The sequence below is a fragment of the Lytechinus variegatus genome, chromosome 3 (assembly GCF_018143015.1).
Source record: "Lytechinus variegatus isolate NC3 chromosome 3, Lvar_3.0, whole genome shotgun sequence".
Lineage (NCBI taxonomy): Eukaryota > Metazoa > Echinodermata > Echinoidea > Temnopleuroida > Toxopneustidae > Lytechinus > Lytechinus variegatus.
In genome coordinates this window covers 18,342,158-18,366,083 of record NC_054742.1, presented here as the reverse complement: position 1 = coordinate 18,366,083, position 23,926 = coordinate 18,342,158, and the positions used below count along the sequence as shown (strand labels likewise).

The following is a 23,926-nucleotide window of genomic DNA, read 5'->3' as shown; positions in this document are numbered from 1 at the left end:
TAGGAAAGTTATATCACCAGATCCTAGCCAGCAGAACGATAAGTTACCTCCAAGCTAATAACCTAATCGATACCACAACCCAAAAGGCATTTCTTCCTGACGTTAGTGGATGTATAGAACACTCGAGATGCCTTACGGAGATCATCGCTGATGCCCGTCATAGGAAGAGAACAGTTCATGTAACATTTTTCGATCTCGCAGATGCGTTTGGATCTGTGAATCACGATTTGATAGCTCATACCCTTGAACGAAATGGGATCCCACCTTCGATTATTAGATATGTTAAAACTCTGTATAATGGACTTAATGGTTATGTTCAAGGACCGGGATGGAAATCATCTAGGTTTCCTTTCAAAAAGGGAACCTTTCAGGAGACCCATTTTCTCCAGTACTATTTATCATGGTGTTTGACCCTATAATAAGTTTCCTTAAAACGTTTGAAGATTCTCATGGATATGAATTGAACGGGTATAAGATTATAACACTACCATATGCTGACGATTTTATTCTTGTTACAAATCACAAAACAAAACATCAGAAGCTAATGAACGAAATCTCAAGAATTGCTAGATCAATGAATTTCTCTCTAAAACTACCTAAATGTAAATCGTTGTCAATAAGTAGTGGTTCAATGAAAGAGGTAATCTTTCGAATTGATGGCACCCCCCTTACTAAGGTTAAAGATTCTCCTGAGAAATTTCTTGGTACATGGGTCACAGGTTCGTCTCATGGTTGCATGAATATGATAAGAGATAGAATAGAAACAACCTTAAACAACATAGATTCTGTATGTATCCGTCCAGAGTATAAACTGAAAATATACACGAAATATTTTCTTTATGCAACTAAATTCCTTCTTTCTGTGCATGACCTCACTAAGACGCAAAGATCTAGTCTTGACAAGTGCAGCTCAAGGTTCTTAAAGAAGTGGCTGAATATGCCACAAGGGGCAACACTTGCAATTGTTCACTGCCAACAAGGTATGGATATTCCTACCATCTCCCAAGTCTATAGCGAATGTCATGCACAGACAGTAGCACATTGCCTTATTCGTGCTGATGAAAGAGTCAATGCCGCTATGACGGCATGTATAGTAAGAGAAGAATCTTACTCTAGGAAGTCGTATGGTAATACTGATGCTAGAGATATGGTAAACATTGCAATGAACACCATGCCTGATAGAAAATGGTCGAAAGTGAAATCAAATATCACATGTGCTGTTAAAAACAAATATCAAGATATATGGACCGATAAGGTTGAGGGATTGCTGCTCCAAGGTAAATTCTTGGAGCTCATGAGGCTTGAGCAGGAAGATCTCACCTGGAAAAGTATTATATACGACCTACCATCCAAAGTTCTTAGTTTTGCAGTCAGGTCATCTATTGACTGTCTCCCTACTTTCAGGAACCTTCAGAGATGGGGTAAAAAACTCTCGGCAAATTGTAAACTGTGTGGAAATAAACAGACCCTCCTGCATGTTCTAAATGGATGCAAAATCATGTTAGAACAAGGTCGATACACATGGAGACACAACAACATTTTGAATGCGATATACGAGTGTCTTCAGTCATCAATATCTGGAGATTACACTCTCCGAGTAGATCTTCCTGACAAAGCCAATCATCCCACAATTCCTATGAATATTCTACCGACTCCACTAAGACCCGATCTTGTTCTTTCATCTGTCCAAAATAAAGAAGTCATTGTTGTTGAGCTCACAGTTCCCTTCGAACAGAACATTGATTCACGTCATGTGAGCAAATGCAATAAGTATGCACCTCTAACTAATGACATTATTGACCAGGGATATTCATGCAAACTTTTCTGTATAGAAGTAGGTTCAAGAGGTTATGTGTCTAAGCAAAATAAAGTTAGAATCAAATCATTACTCAAAACGATGAAACTAGGGAAGAAAAACAAAGCGATGTTGAATAGAATAAGCAAGATGAGCATCATGACTAGCTATTCTTTGTTCCTTGCAAAAGACCAACCAACTTGGACCGATCCCCCATTGCTCAGTGTCCCGGAAAACAACCAAAGCTAGCCTTCTTTATCTGCTTGATAATTTTGACCATTATAAAGATGAGTAACTCCACTTTTTTTTCCTCTCAAGATATAGGTATTGTGATCTCTAAATTATAATTTATATTCAGTGACGTTTATGAAACAATTACATGTATACTTACTGTCTAATAATAACATACATAGAATGTGAATCATTCAAACAATATATTTCATTAAATCAATGGATTATTAGTAATATCTATAACTTCCAAATGTCAATCAGAATAAACAATTTGAACTTTTTTTTTACATTTATTAGTCTATCTATTTTAAAACATCATAATTACAATAGTTCACATAATGGAAATATTTATCATAACAAGATTCTATGAACTTTAATAAGTACGTAACACTGTTTTCGTTGTGGCGATGCGTACCTATATGTATATATATCTTTATCACAAAGTGATGGTTCCAATTTTGTATTTTCTTATTACTGTCTGGTCCCTCTCTTCATCTCTCTTTCATTTCATTGAGACAGTCACCTTTCTTTTTCATTTAACATGCTTGTAGCTTTCATCTTTCTTATGCAATGTAAATTATGTGTTAAATCTTACTATATGTATTGTACCTTATGAATTGTTCAATTAATATTATGTATTATCACCCTGCCTATTGCCAGTAAAGGGGAATTTGTCCCATAATCACTGGCAGAGGACCTGGGTTTATTGTAACTTCTCTATTTGACTATGAAATAAAGATGATTTAAATATCTTAACCCAAGTTCATCACACTCACCCACAGTCCCACACCCACATAATGTATGTCAAAATTTTGAAATGCAAAACCTATTGTGGATACAAGAACTAGATGTTTTTATCAGTTGCAATTGGAGAGAAATATATAATCTCACTTTGAAAAGACAAGAGTGTGCGGAAGGGTTTGATGTTGGTTCATGACAGACTGACTTTATAGAAAGCAATGCTTCTCTGCTATATCACCCTACTCTTAATGTCAATATAGCTCTTTCGTGCTCAATGTGCTTTTGCTGGTATTTTTTTCACTCAAGCCGGAAGCTTTCAATATTTCATCGCCTGGATGCTTTGGCTGCTAGTCAACAGTATACTCTCTCTCTCACATCCCCCCCCCCTCCTTCACACACACACACACACTCTCTCTCTCTCTCCCCCGCTTTCATTTACTTCACATCCTAAAGATCCTCTCTCCTGCTCTCCCGAAATGCTTCCGGAATAGAATCTCATTTTATCCTCTCGCTCTCAGATTGCCATGTATGTGCGAGAGAGACACATTTTTCATTCTGGGTATGGTGATGAGTGTAGTGTTCGATGTAAGAAGCATAATTCTCATGTTGAAAAAAAAAGGTGTTGAAGGATGGCTTTTATAGAGGATGATGAGCTAACTAAAAAATGGAAGGTATAAAAAGAATAACTGAAAAAAGAAATACATGTATCTTTGACTTTACAAATGGCTCTATTAAAAATAAGATTAAAACATTGCTGAGTTTTGCTATGAGAGTGTAAATCGCATCAACCACTACTTAAAGTATTGTATTAATTACTTTACATGCGAGTACAATGCCTATTTTTTCAGTAATTTTTTTTAAAGTATCATTTTTAATGTTAGGATATCTGAATGGCAATACTACTTTTTACCATACTTTTCACATACCCCATCACTTTAGATGCAGTGTAAATGTGTAAATCTATGATTTGGATTTAATGATAAAAAAGATGCTACCAAATAAAGTTGAGAGTGTGAAGTAAGAAGATAGGGATATGATAGAGGAGGTACAAAGAAATAATTAAAATAATCAAGGATTATGATCCAATTAAAAAAAAGAAACAAGCGGAACGTCTCTCGCAGTCTCGCCTGCATTACACAATTTGATATAGCAGCAGTGCTGACTTTGAAAACAGCTATAGTAGTCCAGGATAGGCCCCATAGAAAATTGACCAAACCTTGTTTTTTTATATATACAATATTTTTTGATGGTTTCTTGTCAATTCGAGGGTGCTGATTACGAATCTGGATGATGCCACTCGTGTAACCTTGAGCATTTTCCGCAAATTGGCAAAATCCAATAAGGCCGCCAAAATATGCAAATTACCCATGAAAATCATAAAATTGTCTGCACATTGGCTGTGAAATGCATGAAATTGTGTGGCAGGAGTGAAAAACAATCTTAAAAAATATTTTTTGACAAAATATCTATTTTCCTGATATTCAAAATAGCCGCCATAGGCCATTGTATACACTATCATGTACAATATGAATAGGGAAAACTAATTTTCACAAAAATGAGCACTAAACTGCAAAAATCGCGATGTATGAACGAAGTAATATATGTAAATCATCATTACTAAAGAGATATATTATTTATTATGTCAAATATGGGAACATTGCTGTATTTTGATATAAAAAATAGCCGCCACTGGCCCAAAGAGTATTATGTACAATGGCCTCACAATATATGGCCGGGGCCAAAAAATGACAAGATTGAGCATTAAAATGCATATTATTAAGATAAACGAGTGGAATACTGACTAAAAACATCATTGTAAATATGCCATTTATGTGATAAATGTTGTATTTTGAAATTCAAAATGGCCGCCAAAGCCCCTATATTCATCATGTACAATGCGAATGGAGAAACTAATTTTCACACGAGTAAGAAACGTAAAATGCATATAATTGTGATCTATGAGTAAAATATTGTCTGACAACATGTTTTATAGCAAGACATATCATTTCTTTTGTCATGCAGGAGATAAATACTGTATTAAGAAATTCAAAATGGCCCCTATAGGCCCTAACAGTGTTATCTACAATGTGAATTGGGACATATAATATTGTAAGAATTTGGATATGCTTGACTATGACATCCATATAATCCTGTTGTATGAGTAAAACGTTATTTGAAAACATTTTTTTAATCATCACATTTCTTCTTCCATATAGGTGATAAATAATGTATTTTGACATTCAAAATAACCTCTACAAGCCCGATAACTAAATTATGTAACATGCAAACAGGGAAACTAATTTTCACAAGAGTGAGAATCATAAAATGCATATAACTGTGATGTACGAGTAGAGATATTGTCTTAAACATAATTTCTAACTAAAAACATCGTATATTGGTCGTGGACATGGTGGAGGTAATGAATGCTGTACTTTGAAATCCAAAATGGCTGCCATAGGTCCTAAAATTATTGTGTACATTGTAACATGGGACATATAATTTTGACAGAATTTGGTTTTGCTTGACTCTAAATATTGCATATAATTGTGAATTGTGATGTAAGTGTGAATTATTGTCTAAAACCATAGTTTCTAACGATATATTATCATAATGTTGTGTAATTAAAGTGATAAATGCTACATTTTTAAATTAAAAATGGCCACCATAGGCACTTATCGTATAATATACAATTTGGGTGGAGACAAATAATGCTCACAAAAGGGGCATATGGCAGTCATTTTGAAAGTTGAAATACAGTATTTATCACCTACATTACATAAAATATAACATATTTTGTTATAAATCATGTTTTCAAACAACATTCCACTCATACATCACCATTTGACCAAGCAAAGCCAAATTCTGTTGAAATGATTTGTTCCCATTCATATTGTGCATAATACCGTAAGGGACTGTAGCGGCCATTTTGACTTTAAAATAACCGTATTTCTCACCTAACTGGCAGAATAAATGATATATCTTAATAGAAATTATGCTTTCAGACAATATTTTACTCATAGATCACTATTTCGTGTATTTATGGTGCTCACTCCTGTGAATATTGGTTTCCCACTTTGCATTGTACATAATACAGTTCATGTCGATGGCGGCCATTTTGAAAGTCGAAATACAGTATTTAACACAAACTTGAAACCTGAATGATATATTTCGTTAGAAAATACGTTTTTAGACAGTATCCAATTAATTTATCACATATATATATATGCATTTTAGCGCTCAGTCTTGTGATTTCTTTTCTCCCATTTCTCATTGTGCATAATATTTTTAGGGTATTTGGCAGCCACTTTGAATATCAAAATACAACATTCACCACATACATAGCATATTAATAATATATTTCGTTAATAATTATGTTTATAGTCATTATTCCACCTGTTTAATCTTCATAATAAGCCTTTTAGTGATTACTCTTGTGAATTTTTTGGGCCCCATTGCCATTGCACGCAATACTGTTTGGGCCAGTGGCGGCTATTTTAGATATCAAAATACAGCAATGTTCTCATATATGACATTATAAATGATATATCTCGTTAATAATGATGACTTGCATATATTACTTCGTTCATACATCGCGATTTTTTGCAGTTTAGTGCTCATTTTTGTGAAAATTAGTTTTCCCTATTCATATTGTACATGATAGTGTATACAATGGCCTATGGCGGCCATTTTGAATATCAGGAAAATAAATATTTTGTCAAAAATTATTTTTTAAGATTGTATTTCACTCCTGCCACACAATTTCATGCATTTCACAGCCAATGTGCGGACAATTTTATGATTTTCATGGGTAATTTGCATATTTTGGCGGCCATATTGGATTTTGCCAATTTGCGGAAAAGGTTACACGAGTGGCATCATCCAGATTCGTAATCAGCACTCTCGAATTGACAAGAAACCATGAAAAAATATTGTATATATAAAAAAACAAGGTTATGCCTCTTCTATCCTGGACTATAGAGAAAACACTTGTATGACACTAAAATACTATGTCCATTGACTCAACATGTCCTTTGACCATGATCATGTGACATAAGATGTGTGCAAATCATACTTGATTACACTTATGTCTATGTTTCATTTACTACATGTGTAGATCACATAACACTTTATTTCACAAAACAGTTACATGCACATCCTCGTCAGTATGCAAATGAGGAGACTGATTAAGTCATCCACTCACTATTTCTTTTGTATTTTATCATATCAAATATAAAACATTCTAACTTTCTCCTCATTGTTAAGTGAAACAACAAAGTTGCACCCTGAACCTGTGGATTTAGCACTGTTTAATACTATATGGTTCATGCAAGTTGGTCCTTATTGTCAAATAGGTAAAAGATGAAATATTGTATAATTCAAACAATAAAGAAAAAGAAGATATAGTGAGTGAAGGACATCATCATCGACTGTCAGATTTAAATGTCACTGAATTGTGCATTTCACTGTATTGTGAAAAATAAGTGAAACTTTAAAATGTCATAACTTTCTTATTTTACATCTGATTTTGATGAAATTTTCAGCGTTATGCTAATTTGGTTTTTCTCTATTTATGAAAATCAAATGTCTTGCAATTTTGCAAATAATCCAAAGTTGACGAGGTTGTAATCTCAAAATTATGCTAGTGAAATATCCTGCTAATTCTGTTTCAGTTACATTAAACTGAAGATTGTTCTGATCAGGATAATTTGCTAGATCAAACGTAACAGGATGATTTGAAAACTTGGGCTGGTGTAGATAGGCCTTATATGGTATATACATGGCTATTGTTGTTTGCTTTTGTGGTCAGCTGTAAGAATTTGAGGTTACAAGGAATGGCACAAACAAGATTACTATGAAGAAGGAAATCTAGAAGAATTAATCATGACCACAGTTGCTTTTTACATGGAAGTAGGTCCATGCTTTTTACAACACAAAGTTGAACTAAAGATGTTCAGAAGGGATTAGGTTAAAAATGTCAAAATAACTTGGAATTTTTTTGGTAATTCTCAAAAACATTAAATCAATCATCTGTCAATTGAATCAGGAATATATGAAATGACATACAGAGCAAAGAAGCAAAAGAAGTTAAACAGAGATTATTCTTTGAAACATTCCTTGAATGTCCATCAGTAACTTCTAGAATTGTAAAGTAAATGAATAACATATCGAATCCTATGGGACACTAACTGCGCGTGCTTTCCGCGCGTGTCTACCACTCTATGGAAATATCATTGGAAATTTCATGTTTTGTTAACAATTTTGTCATTCCTGAAAAAAGTTCCCACTTTTATCCCTAGTTCCAATGATATAATGCTGATGATATCATAGTATTTCCATTAAATAATTGAAATTTTTGCAAAGATATTAATTACATTCGCATTTTGGGGTCAAAAACATCCCTTTCATATCAAAAATAGGATGAAACTCAACGTAAAATCCTACTTTATGTCACCACAAACAATTTCCCACTCGATCTAATTTTGCTTGATGGTATCTTACAGCTTAGTTCATTGTGCAGTTTTCTCTAAGCTTTATGATGATGTAAGAATCATGTTCATTGGTCAAACTTTGCGTTCGCGTTTTAGCTTTAAATAAACATGTGTCAGACCACAAGCCAATGGCAAAAGTTGTCATATTCGGGCCGGGCACGTACTGTACCTAATATGCAGTGCAGCAGGCAGGGGCCACGGCCGCCGTGCCCTAGCGTATAGCCCAAGCGCTAGCCGGGCTGCGCTTGTGTGACTGTGCGTGCGCTGCTGAGCATTGGCTCGCGTAAGGGGTCCAAAAGGCGTAAAAGGACTTGATATGGTAGGAAAAGGGTAGTCCAAAACATGTCGCCAAGTTGATTCTACCAAAATAATTTTTAAACTGTAGAAATATAAAATATGCTCCACCAAGTGTCCTGCACTAGAAACTCCATAAACAGCTCTTTTCCAAAAAAAAAAAATACCAGAGCTAACACAACCTTTATTCTTTGCATAATTTATGCATTTAGTCCAAATCTCCATTTATATTTTCTCAAACTTTTATCGCAAGCCATTTTATGTTGAGGTTCACTCCCCCCTAATGAATACATAAATTATATTAGATGGATTTTGACCACCCCTAAAAGAGGGGGGAAGGGCGAAGGGGCCTAACTTAAAGAATAAATTTGTCATGGTACCAAAGAACAAATAAATATTTGGCAGGGCTGCAAACTCACAAAATCAAAGATTCATAAAAGCACAGCAAATGCCGGAGCAAATGTCAGCAGAAAAAAGATATTGCATTCAAAACTCTGTGACGATCGGTAAAGGGTAAGAGGAAGCTTATTTAGGTTACTTGATTTACACCATGGGCCTATGATTAGATGTATTTGCACTTGAATTCTTTCTTCATTTAATCAACTCATTATTTCTGTGTTTGGTGCCAGATTTTGTGCTTACTAATACTTTGTGTCTACGTGAACTGAAATTGACCCTTCAGCCACTATACACCTGTGTGTGACAAGTCAAGAAACACTTCTTCTGCCATCACATTTCTTCAAAGAATCACTAGACTTGCTTTCAGGAATTTGAAGCTGGTTTAAAAACTGAATGGTTCAGGAAGATTGTGTGTATTCACCAAAAGGGTGATAAATTCAATGTAATGCATTTAAAAGTGATGATTTACAAGTACAATAAATTGTTTAAATCTGTTTGAAAATAATATATTAATATTTACACTAATTTAAATGAACCAAAGTCTCAAACCTATTAAGAAACAACGTATTGTAGAGGCAATTACCTACAGAAGCAAAAATGAAAAAAAAAAATCTTTGACATGTTTGATGACAAATATTATTATTTGTGTAATTGCATTGTATCCATCTTCGAAGGTTTGCTCTAAGAAGGATTATGTCTAATTTAATTAATTCCAAGATGGAAAAAAATCCCTCTGTATCAAAATTTTCAATAAATATGTGCAATTGAAAAATCCAAACACACACATTGATACACTGATAATACTATATAAAAAAATATATTCATGCAATATGTATAGGGGGCAAAACAAAATAATTTTGTTTTCCTTAAAAAGACATGATTTCCTGGTTTATAGACTACAAGACGGTTGTCTTTGTTTGTCTAAAGCCAAAGCAAGGAGGTGTGAATGCAGGAGCAGGAGCAAAACAACATTGGTCTCACAAAACCACTTCCTTTCTATTCAAAATGCATTTTGAAAGGGCTCCCTCAACTTAAAGGACACTTCTGAAGCAACCATTAAAGGGACGTTCTAGGCTGAAAATAATTACATCTCAACAAATATATCAAAAACCCAACGAGCAAAATTTTATCAAAATTGTTTGAAAAAACTAAGTTATTTATAACATAAAATATTGACTGGCCTTGAGGGGAACATCAGATGTATTGCCTGTAATAGAATCATATTGGCCCAAGTCTTTAGACGAGGGCAAAATGGTTCTTTAAAGGCAATATTGCTCACCCAACCAGGTAGCCTGGGTAGGGAATACGCCCCAGAATACCGGTAGGCCAACTTGATGGCCTGGCCATGTAAAAGTCCCATAAAAACAGAAGTGTGCCCCCCCTTTGATAATGAAGACTTTTTTGCAGACAAAATCCCCTTAATTTTGGGGTAACTTAATTTTTGGTTAAACCTTTTTTTTTTGCTTGTCAAATAATTTTTCTTGGGAAGATTCCCCCCCCCCCCTTTGAAAAATCCTGGATCTGCCCCTGATTTCATCAATCTAAAATTTTATTATCAAGAGTTTATACATTATAGTTTAGCTGAAATATGTTTATCATTTAATGTGCACATTTTGACTCATCCTTCCATTTGTGCACAACATATCCATTACCTGTTACACAACGAAGCAATTATTTCTCATAGCCTGAAAAGCACTTAATTCCTTCCTGAGCATTAGTGATGACACTTATGAAATCAGTTCATTTCTAAAATCTTCTCAATCTCTCCAGATTTGCAAATTTCAGAAAAGAATCATCTCTCAAACCAAGCACTATTTTGTTCATAAACAACAAAACTATTATCATATTTTTTATCTGGACAATTTGAGGGAAAACTGATATTACCATGACAACAAACTGGTAGCAAAATTATTAGTACCAAAGAAAAAAATAAATATAGTGAATACATTTTAGAGTGCTCTTTTGTATTCCCTATACTGATGCTTTGTAAAAAAGTAATAATAATAGAACATCAATTACATAAACAAGAATGTCCTTAAATATCTCAGAAGATAATCATCTTTCAAAATCAATATGAAATGTTAAACAAATCTAATTGAAGGTTAATATTTTGATGTTAATGCCATAGCTATCACAACTGCCATTAGAAAACCAATGCATATTCCACTTCTGCTGTGCATGAGATAAACATTATTTAGTGTTAATGAGCAAGACTGAAAAATCTTTATACGAACTGAGATGTTTATCAAGAAGTGATAACCAACATCCTCTATTATGTAATTTTCTAACTTGGTAGGAGGCAAGACAATCAATGATATAATCTGATATGAATACATCATTTCATTCCATGGGTTCTTTTTATAACATATATCTTGTTTACTAAGATCTCCAAAGCGATAATGAATTTAACTGATTTGAGATGGTACAATACATGATTAAGCAAATTGATGCTCTTGTTAATTCTAATACATAGATAGAGGCACTGATCCCAAGGGCATATACGGAATATTATCATCAGTGATTTCACAAACCAGCATTAACTTCAGCTCCTCTCCAAAACAAAATCCCGTGTTCAATTTTTTAGTGTTTTTTTGATGCTTATAGCTCTGTGCTTTGAAGGAACCACTGCAAGGAATTACACCAATTTAAAGCATAACCTGGAATAGTGGATCAACACTTTTGGGAGCTTACAGAAAGGCTTTAAACAAAATATTACAGATCTCTGTATCTAATCGCACCTATCAAACTGGTATGGGGTTGATTTTCCTAGTGGACCTCCGAAATGACACTTGAAAAAAATAACTTGAACATCAAAAATAGACTAAAATTCACCTAAAATCATTGATGAGATTATTTTAGACATTAATTAATCATTTCAAAGGCAGATAATTTCACATAATATGGTCAATTTCAAATAATTTTTTCTCCATTTTTTGCTGCCAACACTTGAAACAAGCGTTTATAAGACTTGTAATGAAAACAGTAAAGTTTGAATAGTGTAAACAAGCAAGCAACATACCTTCTTTGTTAATTCTTCTGTGTGTATACTTCCACATTTTGAAGTGTGGACTAAATGATAGATGTGATTGAAGACACAAATCTTGCACATTATTTACCTCAATTCATTTGTGCAGGACTAAAGTTCACCAGCAAGTGCCTCTATGACATCATTCTGTTAGCAAATAAGGGGCTTAATGAATTTTAGTCCCTGCATTGGGGGGTATTTTTAGCGCTCCAGATTTGCAGAGCGGGAACGTTTCATCTTGGTCAGGAAAGGAATGACGTCAAAAGCATAGATGGGGTCACAAGTAATGTATAGTGTGCGCATTGATGACATCACACACAGCACCTCTGACAAAACAAGTAATTCTCATATAGCCCATAGCATACACAGACAATGCACCAAATATAAAAGGAAATATTCTGGTACATACTTTATGATCAGTATTACATAATTATCATAAAAATGCATTTTTTCCTGAGTGAACGTATGTAGCGATGTGGAACCCCATAAAAGCAAACAAGATTATTCATTGGTTATCAGTAGTTCTTAATTAACAGCTTAATTAATGAAAGAGCTGGGAGATTCAATATACAAGACAGCACCTACACAAACTGTGGTAAAGAATCTATCATGAGAATCACTTTCATCAGAAGATTTTATTTAGAATATCTCACACATTAGAACAACTGAAGTAAATATGGGCATACAAATGATTCTCACACAATAAACTATCTGATTCATCTTCATAAAAGTCATACAGTTAAAACAACCACATATCCATATCCATCAATATCTTTGTGGCAGAAATATTTTTAAAAAGGATTAGCATATGTAAATTTGCATGAATACCATTCTACATACAGCTAGAATCCATAAACATATATTAAATGTATAAGCTAACATGTTTTTCATTATTTGAATTAGGAAAGATGTAGAAGAGACATGAAATCTGATTGTTTTATGCCAATTGTGAGAAATTCCACTATTCATTATAAATATCAAGATTTTTTTTCAAAATATGTTGTTAAATTATTGTTTTCCAAAGTCCAAACAATCCGTCAAGATCAGGCTATATTTTCAATTGTATCTCAATAAAATATGGTACAGTAGAGTGCCCAAATGGATTTTGGCTATGCTGTATTTGCATAATCCATCTATATTCTTACAACCAGAAAGGTATCAGTAAAAAATAAATGAACAGTTCCATCTAGCTCTCATTAGTATACACAGATGGTTTGAGGAAAACTTACAGAAAGGAACTATACGTGAGGCATATCATAAAAACTGTTAGAATATATCTCTTTACTATCAAATGAAGATATGAAACCACTAGTAGGATTATGTGTGTCAATTATTTCCAAATAAAAAAAATACAGAAAACCACGACAGTCATAAAGTGAAAGGGAAATGAAAGAGAGTAAAAGAATCTCATCAAGGTTTACATCTTCCTTTAGCGAGTTGAAAAGAGGATATTATGGATTCCATCAACAACAGGATATTAGTTCTAGTTTCCTGGCAAAATAATGAATAAAATATAGAATGGTACAGGTAAAAAAAATATCCTACCTTCTTCTGCTAATCAGGGAAACTATTAATATCTTGAGAGTTCAGATGAACAAAGACTCAGATGAGGAAAAAAAGAGAGAACAATGTTTATAAAACCATATAATTCTACTGGAAGATAGTTAGAGGAAGCACAAAGTAGGTTTGTCTCTGCACAAAAAGAAAGAATTGGAGACACAGAAGAGAAAGGGTATAGAGAGAGGAGAGCAATAAAGAAAAAGAAGGAGTAACGGAGAAAACAAAGAACGGAGGGAAAAGGAAAAAAGAGGAAGAAAGAAAAGAGAAAGGGGATACACAAAATAAAGAAAATATAATAATGGAAAACAGTAGAAAAGAGAAGAGATGAAAAAAAAAAGAAAATCAAAATCCAGGGAAGAAGTGAAAACATCTTCCCAACAAACTCCTAGTGCTGCTTCCTGCATCCAAATAAAAGTTGCCAAGCATGATTCTCTCCGGAATATGGCAATGTTGGTGATTTATTTATCACTGTTTTTCTATTATCAGTCTATCAAAATATCTATCTATACAATATATTGGTATCACAACTCTTACAATTTCATGTGAGGCTTGATCATAACAAGTAACCAATAAGATGACTTGTTACTCAAAACAATTCATATAGCTCATATTTTGGCATTTCACCAGCTTTTATGATTTGCTTTAAACATTGCAATGAAGGGATTGGTATTGGGGCTTCAGATTTAGCCAACATGAATCACATGGTCTAGAAGACATTTCCTTCCGCTGACCTTTTACTGATGTTGGCTCAGGGTTGATAACTGATTGATCTTAGAAATATACATGCACCAGAGAGACAAGAATCATGAAAGCTAGAGAGAGAGAGATGAGGGTACAGGAGAAAAGGAAGGGTCAGTGCATAGATATGAGAAATGGGAAAGAGGAGAAAATCAAAGAATATTAAATATGGAGAAGAGAAGAAAAAAAAACAGACTGACATGAAATATATAGAGGATCACAGCAATTAAAGAAATAAAGGATAACTGCACACATTAACAACCATCTTGATGGTGAAAATCAATAGGACAAAAATTATTAATAAGTTTTAAAATATCAAAGAAATGAAAAAAAATGAACAAATTTATCACTTTGTTTTCAAAGAATAAAAAGTTAAGAACATCAAAACAATAATCAAGTTAGAAGACAAAAATGTGATGTAACGTCAGAATAACTACTCAAACAGGAAATTGAAAAACAATCAGAATAAATGCGGTGGGGCTTAAGAAAGCTAATTAATTTCCGGTAAGAACAGAATCAGAATAGATAGCACAAGATAAGCATGACAAGCTTCTTTTTTTTAATGGTGATTGGAAAATGCAGCAACAGTCAGAGGGAGATTGATGTGGAGGGGGGGGGGGGGTAGAGAGGAATGAAGACATATGGAGCTATCTTCAATGTATTTACAGACATAAATGTAATGAGAGAAAATGTGGAAAAGGCCTGGCCTCTTGGATATACCTTGTTGAAGGCAACTTAATATCATCGGAAGTGCACCAGGACCCTGATCAATTATACGCTGAGCCGGAAATTGACTTGAATTCTCTAGCTTCGTGCTCTACATGCAAGCCCTATTAATCATTCATTTCACTGAAATAGGAGGAAAAAAAGATGGAGAGAAGGAAAAAGAGAGGCAGATGGAGTGAGACTGGTTACAGAGGGATCCTGACAGACAGTCTGACATGAAGATCAGCAGACAGTGAGCAGAGGAGTGGAGAATGGAGATTATAGAGGATGATATAGGGCAGGGAAACATGGAAAAGTAGAAACAAAGTTCTATTGAGTGACAGAAAGGGTTGAAATAAAGAGAAAAGGGGGTTATCAGGGGAAATGAATTCTAATGTCAGAACAGTAAAGGGTATGGAAAAAAGAAGAGAAAAGTGAAGTACAGAATATACATGTAAATATTAAGTCAAGTTCATTGCTTAATACTTCAAACTAATTTAATTGTTTTAAAAAAATTCAAACAGTATAATAGCAATAATATTAATAATGATAATAATAATGATGATGATGATAATAATAAAAAATAATAGTATGGACCATTTATATAGCACAGTTACTCTACTGCATTTAGCAGTACACTTACAAAGCTACAGAAATAAAACAGTAAGTACATTTTCCTTGACTTTTTTTTCATAATATGTCAGTCACTTTGTGAACTTGACAGTTACATGTATGAATCTTACATTTGTTGCTATTTGATTCTCACTGAATAGATGTATTGTTTGTTAAGAGATTAATGAAATATTTAGGAATAGTTACACAAAGAGTAAAATTACTGATGTGTTTATATGAAATTGCTTCTTTTTACATCATGCCTACCTACAATAAGGAGCAACAGCATGAATCAGATTTGAAGAAGAAAAAACTAGACTGAAAAGCATACGAGACTAAACCAATAGAATCATAACAAAACTCTTCATGAAATTAGACTTGTCATTCATTCATCTGAATATATGAATCTCGTCCTTTGAATAACGTTTGATCATGAAATATTTCCTGCTCTACCCTTCTTAACTGGCAGAGGAAGAAATTGTGATAGTTATTTCCCACCTTACTTCTACTATCAATCAGTCTCTTCAGTCCAGAGAGAAGGTTATCCTCTATCTCCTGATGACAAACAAGATGACAACATTCCTTTCAATTTAAACACTTACCAACACTTCTCTTTCTGCAATTTCCGGCTGGGCATGAGATGGATACGAAATCTGTAAATGGATGCCACATTTCATTGATGTTTTTCTCATGCATGAATTCAATTTAGCAGAGATAGGATTCCAGAGTTTGTGGAAAGGTTGTAAGCAATTTATTCTGCTTTTCTCACAAATACTCTCTCATTCAAAGTGATATATTTATAGCTCCATGTGTAGAATGAAAATATGTAGTGGTTCTATTCAATCTTGTATTTGACTTCACACCACCCCCCCAAAAAAAAATCAAATGAAATCACTGTCAGTGACATACATGACCCTATAACAATCCTTTGATCCAACAATGTTATGCAAATTGACTGTCAAGAACTTTAATCATGTGATGCAAGAATTCAAAAATAGTTATACCTCTAAAGAAAAAGAAGTATAGTAGTAGAAGCAGAGTCAGTGGGAGTAATAGTAATAGTAGAAAAAGTAGTAGCAGTAGCAGTAGTAGTCACAGGAGTAAATATGTGACGTCATGCTATTCAAATGGGGGGGGATGGAACAATAGATCATCTCCCCCTGAACAAAAGGTGTGACGAAAGGATTTACGCCAGTGGTAGTAGTAGTAGTAGAAGAAGCAGTAGTAGAAGCAGCAGTAGTAGTAGTGGTGGTAGATGTAGTAGTAAAGGAAAAAGGTAGGCCTATTTATTCAATAAGCTAATATCCACTTGATTTTACATGTATACTGTAGTTCAAACAAATTTAAAATCAGAAAAAAAAGTCAGGTGGACACAAACAAATCCTGGAAATATAACCCATGCAAGGTGTCAGAACATGGTGTATGAAATTCTGATTTTTCTGTAAGCTATACAGAGATGTTGGAGTGTAGCTGGAATCTACATTTCTTTGTCACTTTAATAAGTACCTAATAAAAGTACATTCACTTACATCAAAATAAGCTTATTAGACATTGTTAAAGAAGAAAAAACCCTCAAAACAGGTTGAATTGGTACAAAGATAAAAATTTAAAAAAAGAAATCAATGAAAGTTTGAAGACATATTGAAAAAGTTCTGAGCATTTGAATATACTGAGATCAAATGCTAGATGTAGATCCTCCTATTTGAAATTTGACCAATCTGTACTGTATAACTTCCAAATTACTTTAGTACAAATTTCAACTAAACTTTTTTTTTATAAATTTTAGGTCTATAATAAAATGAGGAGACAGGTAATAGGTTTCACAAAAATATCATGGATGAATTGTTTTTCATATCCTCAGAATAAGCTTGGTCTCATCCCATGTCTAATCCTAGTTCAGCTACAACCAGTTTTTCTACTCATCATTAATCAATTGCTATTTGGCCCATTTACCATTTCGTCTAATTTCTAGTATTACGGCTAATATCCATTTCCAATTCATTTAATATCCACTTGATCTAACATCTTAGTGTATATGATTAATATGAATCAAATTTTTATATGACAATGTACAAAATATTAGCAATGAAGAAATTAGACTATCTATGCATTAGACTAAACAAGAATTAGACTATTGAAAGTGGGTACAAGACCAAGTGAGGTGTACACAATTAGACCAAAATTATAGTAGACCAAATAGGTATAGCCCATGTGGTACTTGACTATACCTGAGAAAGTGAGAAGTAGACCAACTGCTTGTAGACCAAGTCAATCATGGACCGTCAGGAAGGTTGCAAAATTTCCGGGAATTTTTGTGGTTGGAAACTTTCCATGGGAATAATCAGGAATTTATTGGGAATTTTCAAGAATGTTGCAAATTTTCTGATATTTATATACAGGAAATGAAAGGATTACCCTGGCAGATGATGCTTGATTGTGCTTTGTCGGCAAGTTTCAAGACAAATATTATGCTAAAACAGTCAGACAAGGCAGAATGTCAATGAATTCATGTAAAAGTTGATTCACTGTATTGGTGGCTGAATGGTACGGGCGATGGCAGTACATGTACACTGCATATGCTTTACACAAGGGATATACATTGTTCATTGAATGATACATGTACCTATTGGATATTCTGATCTATTTGCAGATGATGAGAATCATTATGATAATCATTATTAATGTTATTGATAATAATAACATTATTGTTATCAGCATTATTATTATTAGTTGATTGTCATTTGTTTTTTTTTCTCATTTATTTCTGCATAGAAGAAATGAGAACTTAGAATTGTTTGCGGTTAATTTGACGAGTATGAATACAGATTGCTGGTTCAAGCTTAAAGTTTATTTCAGTTCAATTAACCCTCTCAGAAATAAACATTTTGTTTACTATTTTCAAAATACTATAGATCAAAGTAAATGAAGCTGATATGAGATTGTCATTTAAAATTACAAAAATATGAAATCAATAACAAGTTTCTCAAACTCAATCAAGGTCAAAGTTCATTTGAGTTTAACAAACTTAGTGCATTTTTTTCTCCCTTTGTAAAAAAATTATTCATCTTGATTGTTTTCAAAGTCAGCCATTATATTGTTATTTCTCCCCCCCCCCATTTTTGGGCGGTTTAAACATTTTTTGTTCCTGGACCTGATTTTTCCCATTTAAAGACTCAAGCCAGTGCTGCCATGGCTACTGGTGGGATTAGTCTACAGTGCAAACCTAGTATGCAGGCACAGACCCTGATTGAAACCTTGATCAACAAGTGGGTCTCGATGCAAAGACTAGCACATAAAATCTTGCTGTTTCCTGAGTGAGAGGGCATGAGTAGGCTGCACATTCAGACCCTTAACTCAAGCGAAAGCTTTACACAGCAGACTAGTGCAAACTCAAGGAAAGTGGTTTGAATACCACCCCTGGTTACAGCACAACTACCCTGATCATACGCTCCAGCATTCAAGAAATTTCTTATTTCCACACAGGTACCCATTTACTACACCTGCGTGGAGAGTGACAAATGTAGATACACAACTTGCCAAAGGACTCATCCACTGAGCCACAACACCACACAGAGTTATGTTGACAGGAATATGCTACTCGTAATGAATAAGTAAATAAAGTTTGAGAAGAAATATTATAAAGAAGCAATAAAATAGGGAGCTCTTATTTATTAATCTACAAGGTCTGTCCCTTTTGCCTCTAGCATTTAGGGAAAAAAATACCTCGATGAGAGAGAGAGTGAGATGGAAAAGAAAAACTTCTCATCCGGAGAATGTCAATCCTTGGGGCGGTGGCGTTGGTAATCATTCTAGACTAATTGCTGCAAGACAATAAAAGCTTGTTTATCGAGGTTCTATCTTCTATCGCAGACAGGAAGTGTTGGCTGTTTAAAGCAGTCTTCAAAAGAAAAGAGAGACACAGAGTAAACCCTGAGTTTTCCTTTAGGAAATTGGATGAATTACAAACCTGGATGTCTTGTATAAAATAGGCCGGATTCAAAAGGACAAATGAGGGTGATATTTTTAGGTGATGTTCATAGGTTTACAATTCAAATGAATTACCTAACTGTTAATATCCTTTCATAGAATGATCTTTGAGTTCTATTTCCTGTAATATAATTTCATTATTATGAGGTTATCAAATTTATCCAGAAAAGTGTTTCTTTTTTAGAATTGAGTAATGATGATTTATTTTATAAAATACATTTAACCTCACAGTTCTAAAAAAACATTTATATATATATATATATATATAATATATCTTTTTTTTCAATTCAATTCATTTATTTCCATATTCAAATTCAAATTGTACAATGTAAAAAACATGATAAAATACAAACAAGAATCAATTAAGAATGACAAAAATACAACAAAAAAAAAAAAAAACAACCAAAGAAGCAGAACATAGACGCTTATCGAGGGCAATTCCAGAATAAGAGTAAAAAGATACATTCATATCATAAAAAACAGAAAGTGCGAGACAGACAGGCAGAAATTAGAGAGAGGGGGGTTGGAAAGAAAGGGAGAGAGATAGGGGAAAAAATGAGAATAGAGAATTGACATTAAAAAAAAGAAGATTACGAAGAAAATAAAATATACCGGTACATGCTAAGTATATTAAAAATCTACACGCAGTATATATGCCTTGTATTTACGTTTGAATGTTAACAAAGTCGGACATAATTTAAGTTCATCTGGAATGTTATTCCAGCATCTAGAACCAATGAAAGCAATGGTAGTTTTTGAGAAATTAAGTTTTAAGAAAGGTAAACGTAAATCCCCTTGTGCCCTAGTACTATATGAGTGTATTGCACTATTCTTAGTAAAAAGATCATTAAAACTCATAGGCAGTATACCTTTGAAATAAGAATACATAAATATGGCAACTTGTAGGTGATTAATTTGAAAGACATTTAAAACATTCATTTTCTTAAAAAGAGGAGAGCTGTGACTTGGAGCATTGCACATAGCCCTAATTGCACGTTTTTGTAGTATGTATAATCGGTTTAAAATAGTAATTCCACAGTTTCCCCAAACAATATTACAGTAAGACAAATGGGGTAAAATCATTGAATTGTATAGCATCATTAGTACTTTAAAAGGCACGACAAGTTTAATACGATTTAAAACACCAATAGCCTTGGCTATCTTAGATGATATATTATTAACATGTTCATTCCAGGTAAGCTTTTCATCGATTAATATACCCAAGAAATTTGTGTGCTCTACTCTTTTGATATTGACATCACCTATTTGAATTTGCATATCAGAGTTATGTAATGAATATTTTTTAGATTTAAAAAGCATATATGAAGTTTTGTCAAAATTAATAATGAGACGGTTGGATACAAACCACTTGTAAACATTTCTTAATTCAGTATTGACAATAACATTTGTTTCATTTAAGTTTTGACCTGAAATAAATAAATTAGTATCGTCTGCAAACATAATTGGACAAAAATATTTACTAACATATTGAAAATCATTTACAAATATTAAAAAGAGCAAAGGCCCGAGGATTGACCCTTGTGGCACTCCGACAGTTAAATCAAGTTGGTCAGATGATACATTGTTTATACATACAAACTGCTTTCTATTAAAAAGATAACTTTTAAACCAATTGTGTATATTTCCCCTGATACCGTAATATTCAAGTTTCTGCAATAATATATGGTGATCAATGCAATCAAACGCCTTTGAAAGGTCCAGAAATATTCCAATTAAAAACTTTTTCTGTTCAAAAACATTGGCAAGAGTGTTTGTGAAATCTAAAAGAGCAGTACTTGTTGAGTGACCTTGTCTAAAACCAAATTGTCTTTCGTATGAAAAATTGTTTTTATCAATATAATCCAATAATTTATTATAAACAATTTTTTCAAATGTCTTAGTAAAAACAGATAAAAGAGAAATCGGACGATAGTCAGAAAATTTTTCTTTATCCCCTTTTTTAAAAACTGGAATTACTTTAGCCACTTTGAGTTTATCGGGGAATATACCTAACTCTAATGACATATTAAAAATATTGCACATAGGTTGTAAAATAAAACATAACGACTTTTTAAAAACTTCAATATTGATATCATCAAATCCCGGACTCTTATTTACCTTGAATGACTTGACAACATCAATAATATCAGCTTGACTCACTGGAGTTACAAACATGGAATGATCTATTCTTCTTTTCATAAAAAAGGAAAAATGCAAATCGCTCGATGGTAAACTAGTTATAAGTTTAGATCCAATTGTACTGAAGTAACTATTAAACTGTTTAACAATTTCAACCGTATCTTTGGTTTTCACATCATCATCATCTTTAATAACTGTACACTGATCTTTGACTTTACGTTTGTTAATAACTTCATTGATGGTCTTCCATGTTTTACTAATATTACTGTTAAGTTGAGTAAATTTGTTTACATAATATTTCCTTTTACATCTTCTAACTTCGGTATTGAATTCATTTCTGAATTCTTTGTATCTATTTCTTTTACTAAATGATGGATCTTTAATGAATTTACGATATAAATTATGTTTCTTTTTACTCATCTTCCGTAAAGTACAATTAAACCATGGTTTATTATCTTTAACATTGTATTTAAAAAGTTTGAGAGGGAAACATTCATCATATAATTTCTTGTACTGAATGGAAATTTCATTTTCAAGGATGTTAGTAGGGTTAAAACTTAAGAGTGAGAACAATTTGGACGCTCCCTAAGCGATTAAAGGCAGAAAACAGCAGCTCCGACATACATTGATATATAGCAAAAAGAAATTCTGTTTCCATTACAAGTTCTTATACAACAATTCACTGATTAATGCACATAAACTTGAAGCTCTTCACTGAAATCATATCTTCATACTTAAAAGTATGTTTAGAATACAAATAAATACCTAATAAACAAACATTTAATCATATTTCTGTGTTCTAAAAACTAATTACTACCAAGTGGAATGCCTCTGGCCGTCTCACCTGCATCACGCGGTTCAATATAGCAGCAGTGCTGACTTTGAATACTACTCTAACTCGCACAAGATGTTCAGTGATACATGGTTACTCTTATGTCCACTTTTTTTGAACTAGACCCAAAAACTTACAGAGATATGATGGTTATTTAACAAAAAACCACAACATTGCCAAAGTTCATTGACCTTACATGACCTTTGACCTTGATCATGTGACCTGAAACTCGAACAGGATGTTCAGTGATACTTGATTACTCTTATGTACAAATTTCATGAATCAGACTCATAAACTTTCAAAGTTTCATAAACTTTCAAAGTTATGATGGTAATTCAACAGATACACCCAATTCGGCCAAAGTTCATTGACCTTTGACCTTGGTCATGTGACCTGAAATGCGCACAGGATGTTCAGTGATACTTGATTACTCTAATGTCCAAGTTTAATGAACTAGACCAATAAACTTTCAAAGTTATGATGGTAATTCAACAGATACTCCGATTCGGCCAAAGTTCATTGACCCTAAATGACCTTTGACCTTAATCATGAGACCTGAAACTTGCACAAAATTTTCAGTGATGCTTGATTACTATTATGTCCAAGTTTCATGAATCAGATCCATAAACTTTCAAAGTTATGATGGGAATTCAACAGATATCCCCAATTTGGCCAAAGTTCATTGACCCTAAATGACCTTTGACCTTGGTCATGTGACGTGAAACTCATGCAGGATGTTCAGTGATACTTGATTAACCTTATGTCCAAGTTTCATGAACTAGGTTCATATATTTTCTAAGTTATGATGACATTTCAAAAACTTAACCTCAGGTTAAGATTTCGATGTTGATTCCTCCAACATGGTCTAAGTTCATTGACCCTAAATGACCTTTGACCTTGGTCATGTGACATGAAACTCTAATAGGATGTTCAGTAATACTTGATTAACCTTATGGCCAAGTTTTATTAACTAGGTCCATATACTTTCTAAGTTATGACGTCATTTCAAAAACTTAACCTCAGGTTAAGATTTGATGTTGACGCCGCCGCCGCCGCCGTCGCCGTCGGAAAAGCGGCGCCTATAGTCTCACTTTGCTTCGCAGGTGAGACAAAAACTAATTACTACCAACATCATTTTGGAATAGCTTAAATCCAGGGTTCACTTCTTTACTATCTTCTTTAGATTTCGATAGAGGAAAAATAGGCTTTAATAAGAGAAGTTCTCTAGGAGAAAAGATGAATCGCATAATTGCAATAATGTATTATTTTTATTATAAGAAAAAGACCCTAAAATATTTTAATGATAAAATAACAGTAAAATGATGGTGGTTTTTCTTCTAAAACAAAGCAAATTTTTAAGATAACTACACAAAAGAGCT

General features: G+C 33.4%; 1 protein-coding gene across 1 annotated transcript in view; it reads left to right on the top strand.

Moving 5' to 3' along the window:
- Positions 1–1,078: 1,078 nt before the first annotated feature.
- The window catches only part of LOC121411978 (probable GPI-anchored adhesin-like protein PGA55), a gene marked incomplete at its 3' end in the record, with an annotated part of 26,140 nt that continues 3,292 nt past the window's right edge, over positions 1,079–23,926 (top strand). The window contains 1 exon segment of the mRNA XM_041604890.1: positions 1,079–1,753. Coding sequence (XP_041460824.1) covers positions 1,079–1,753 — 675 coding nt within the window.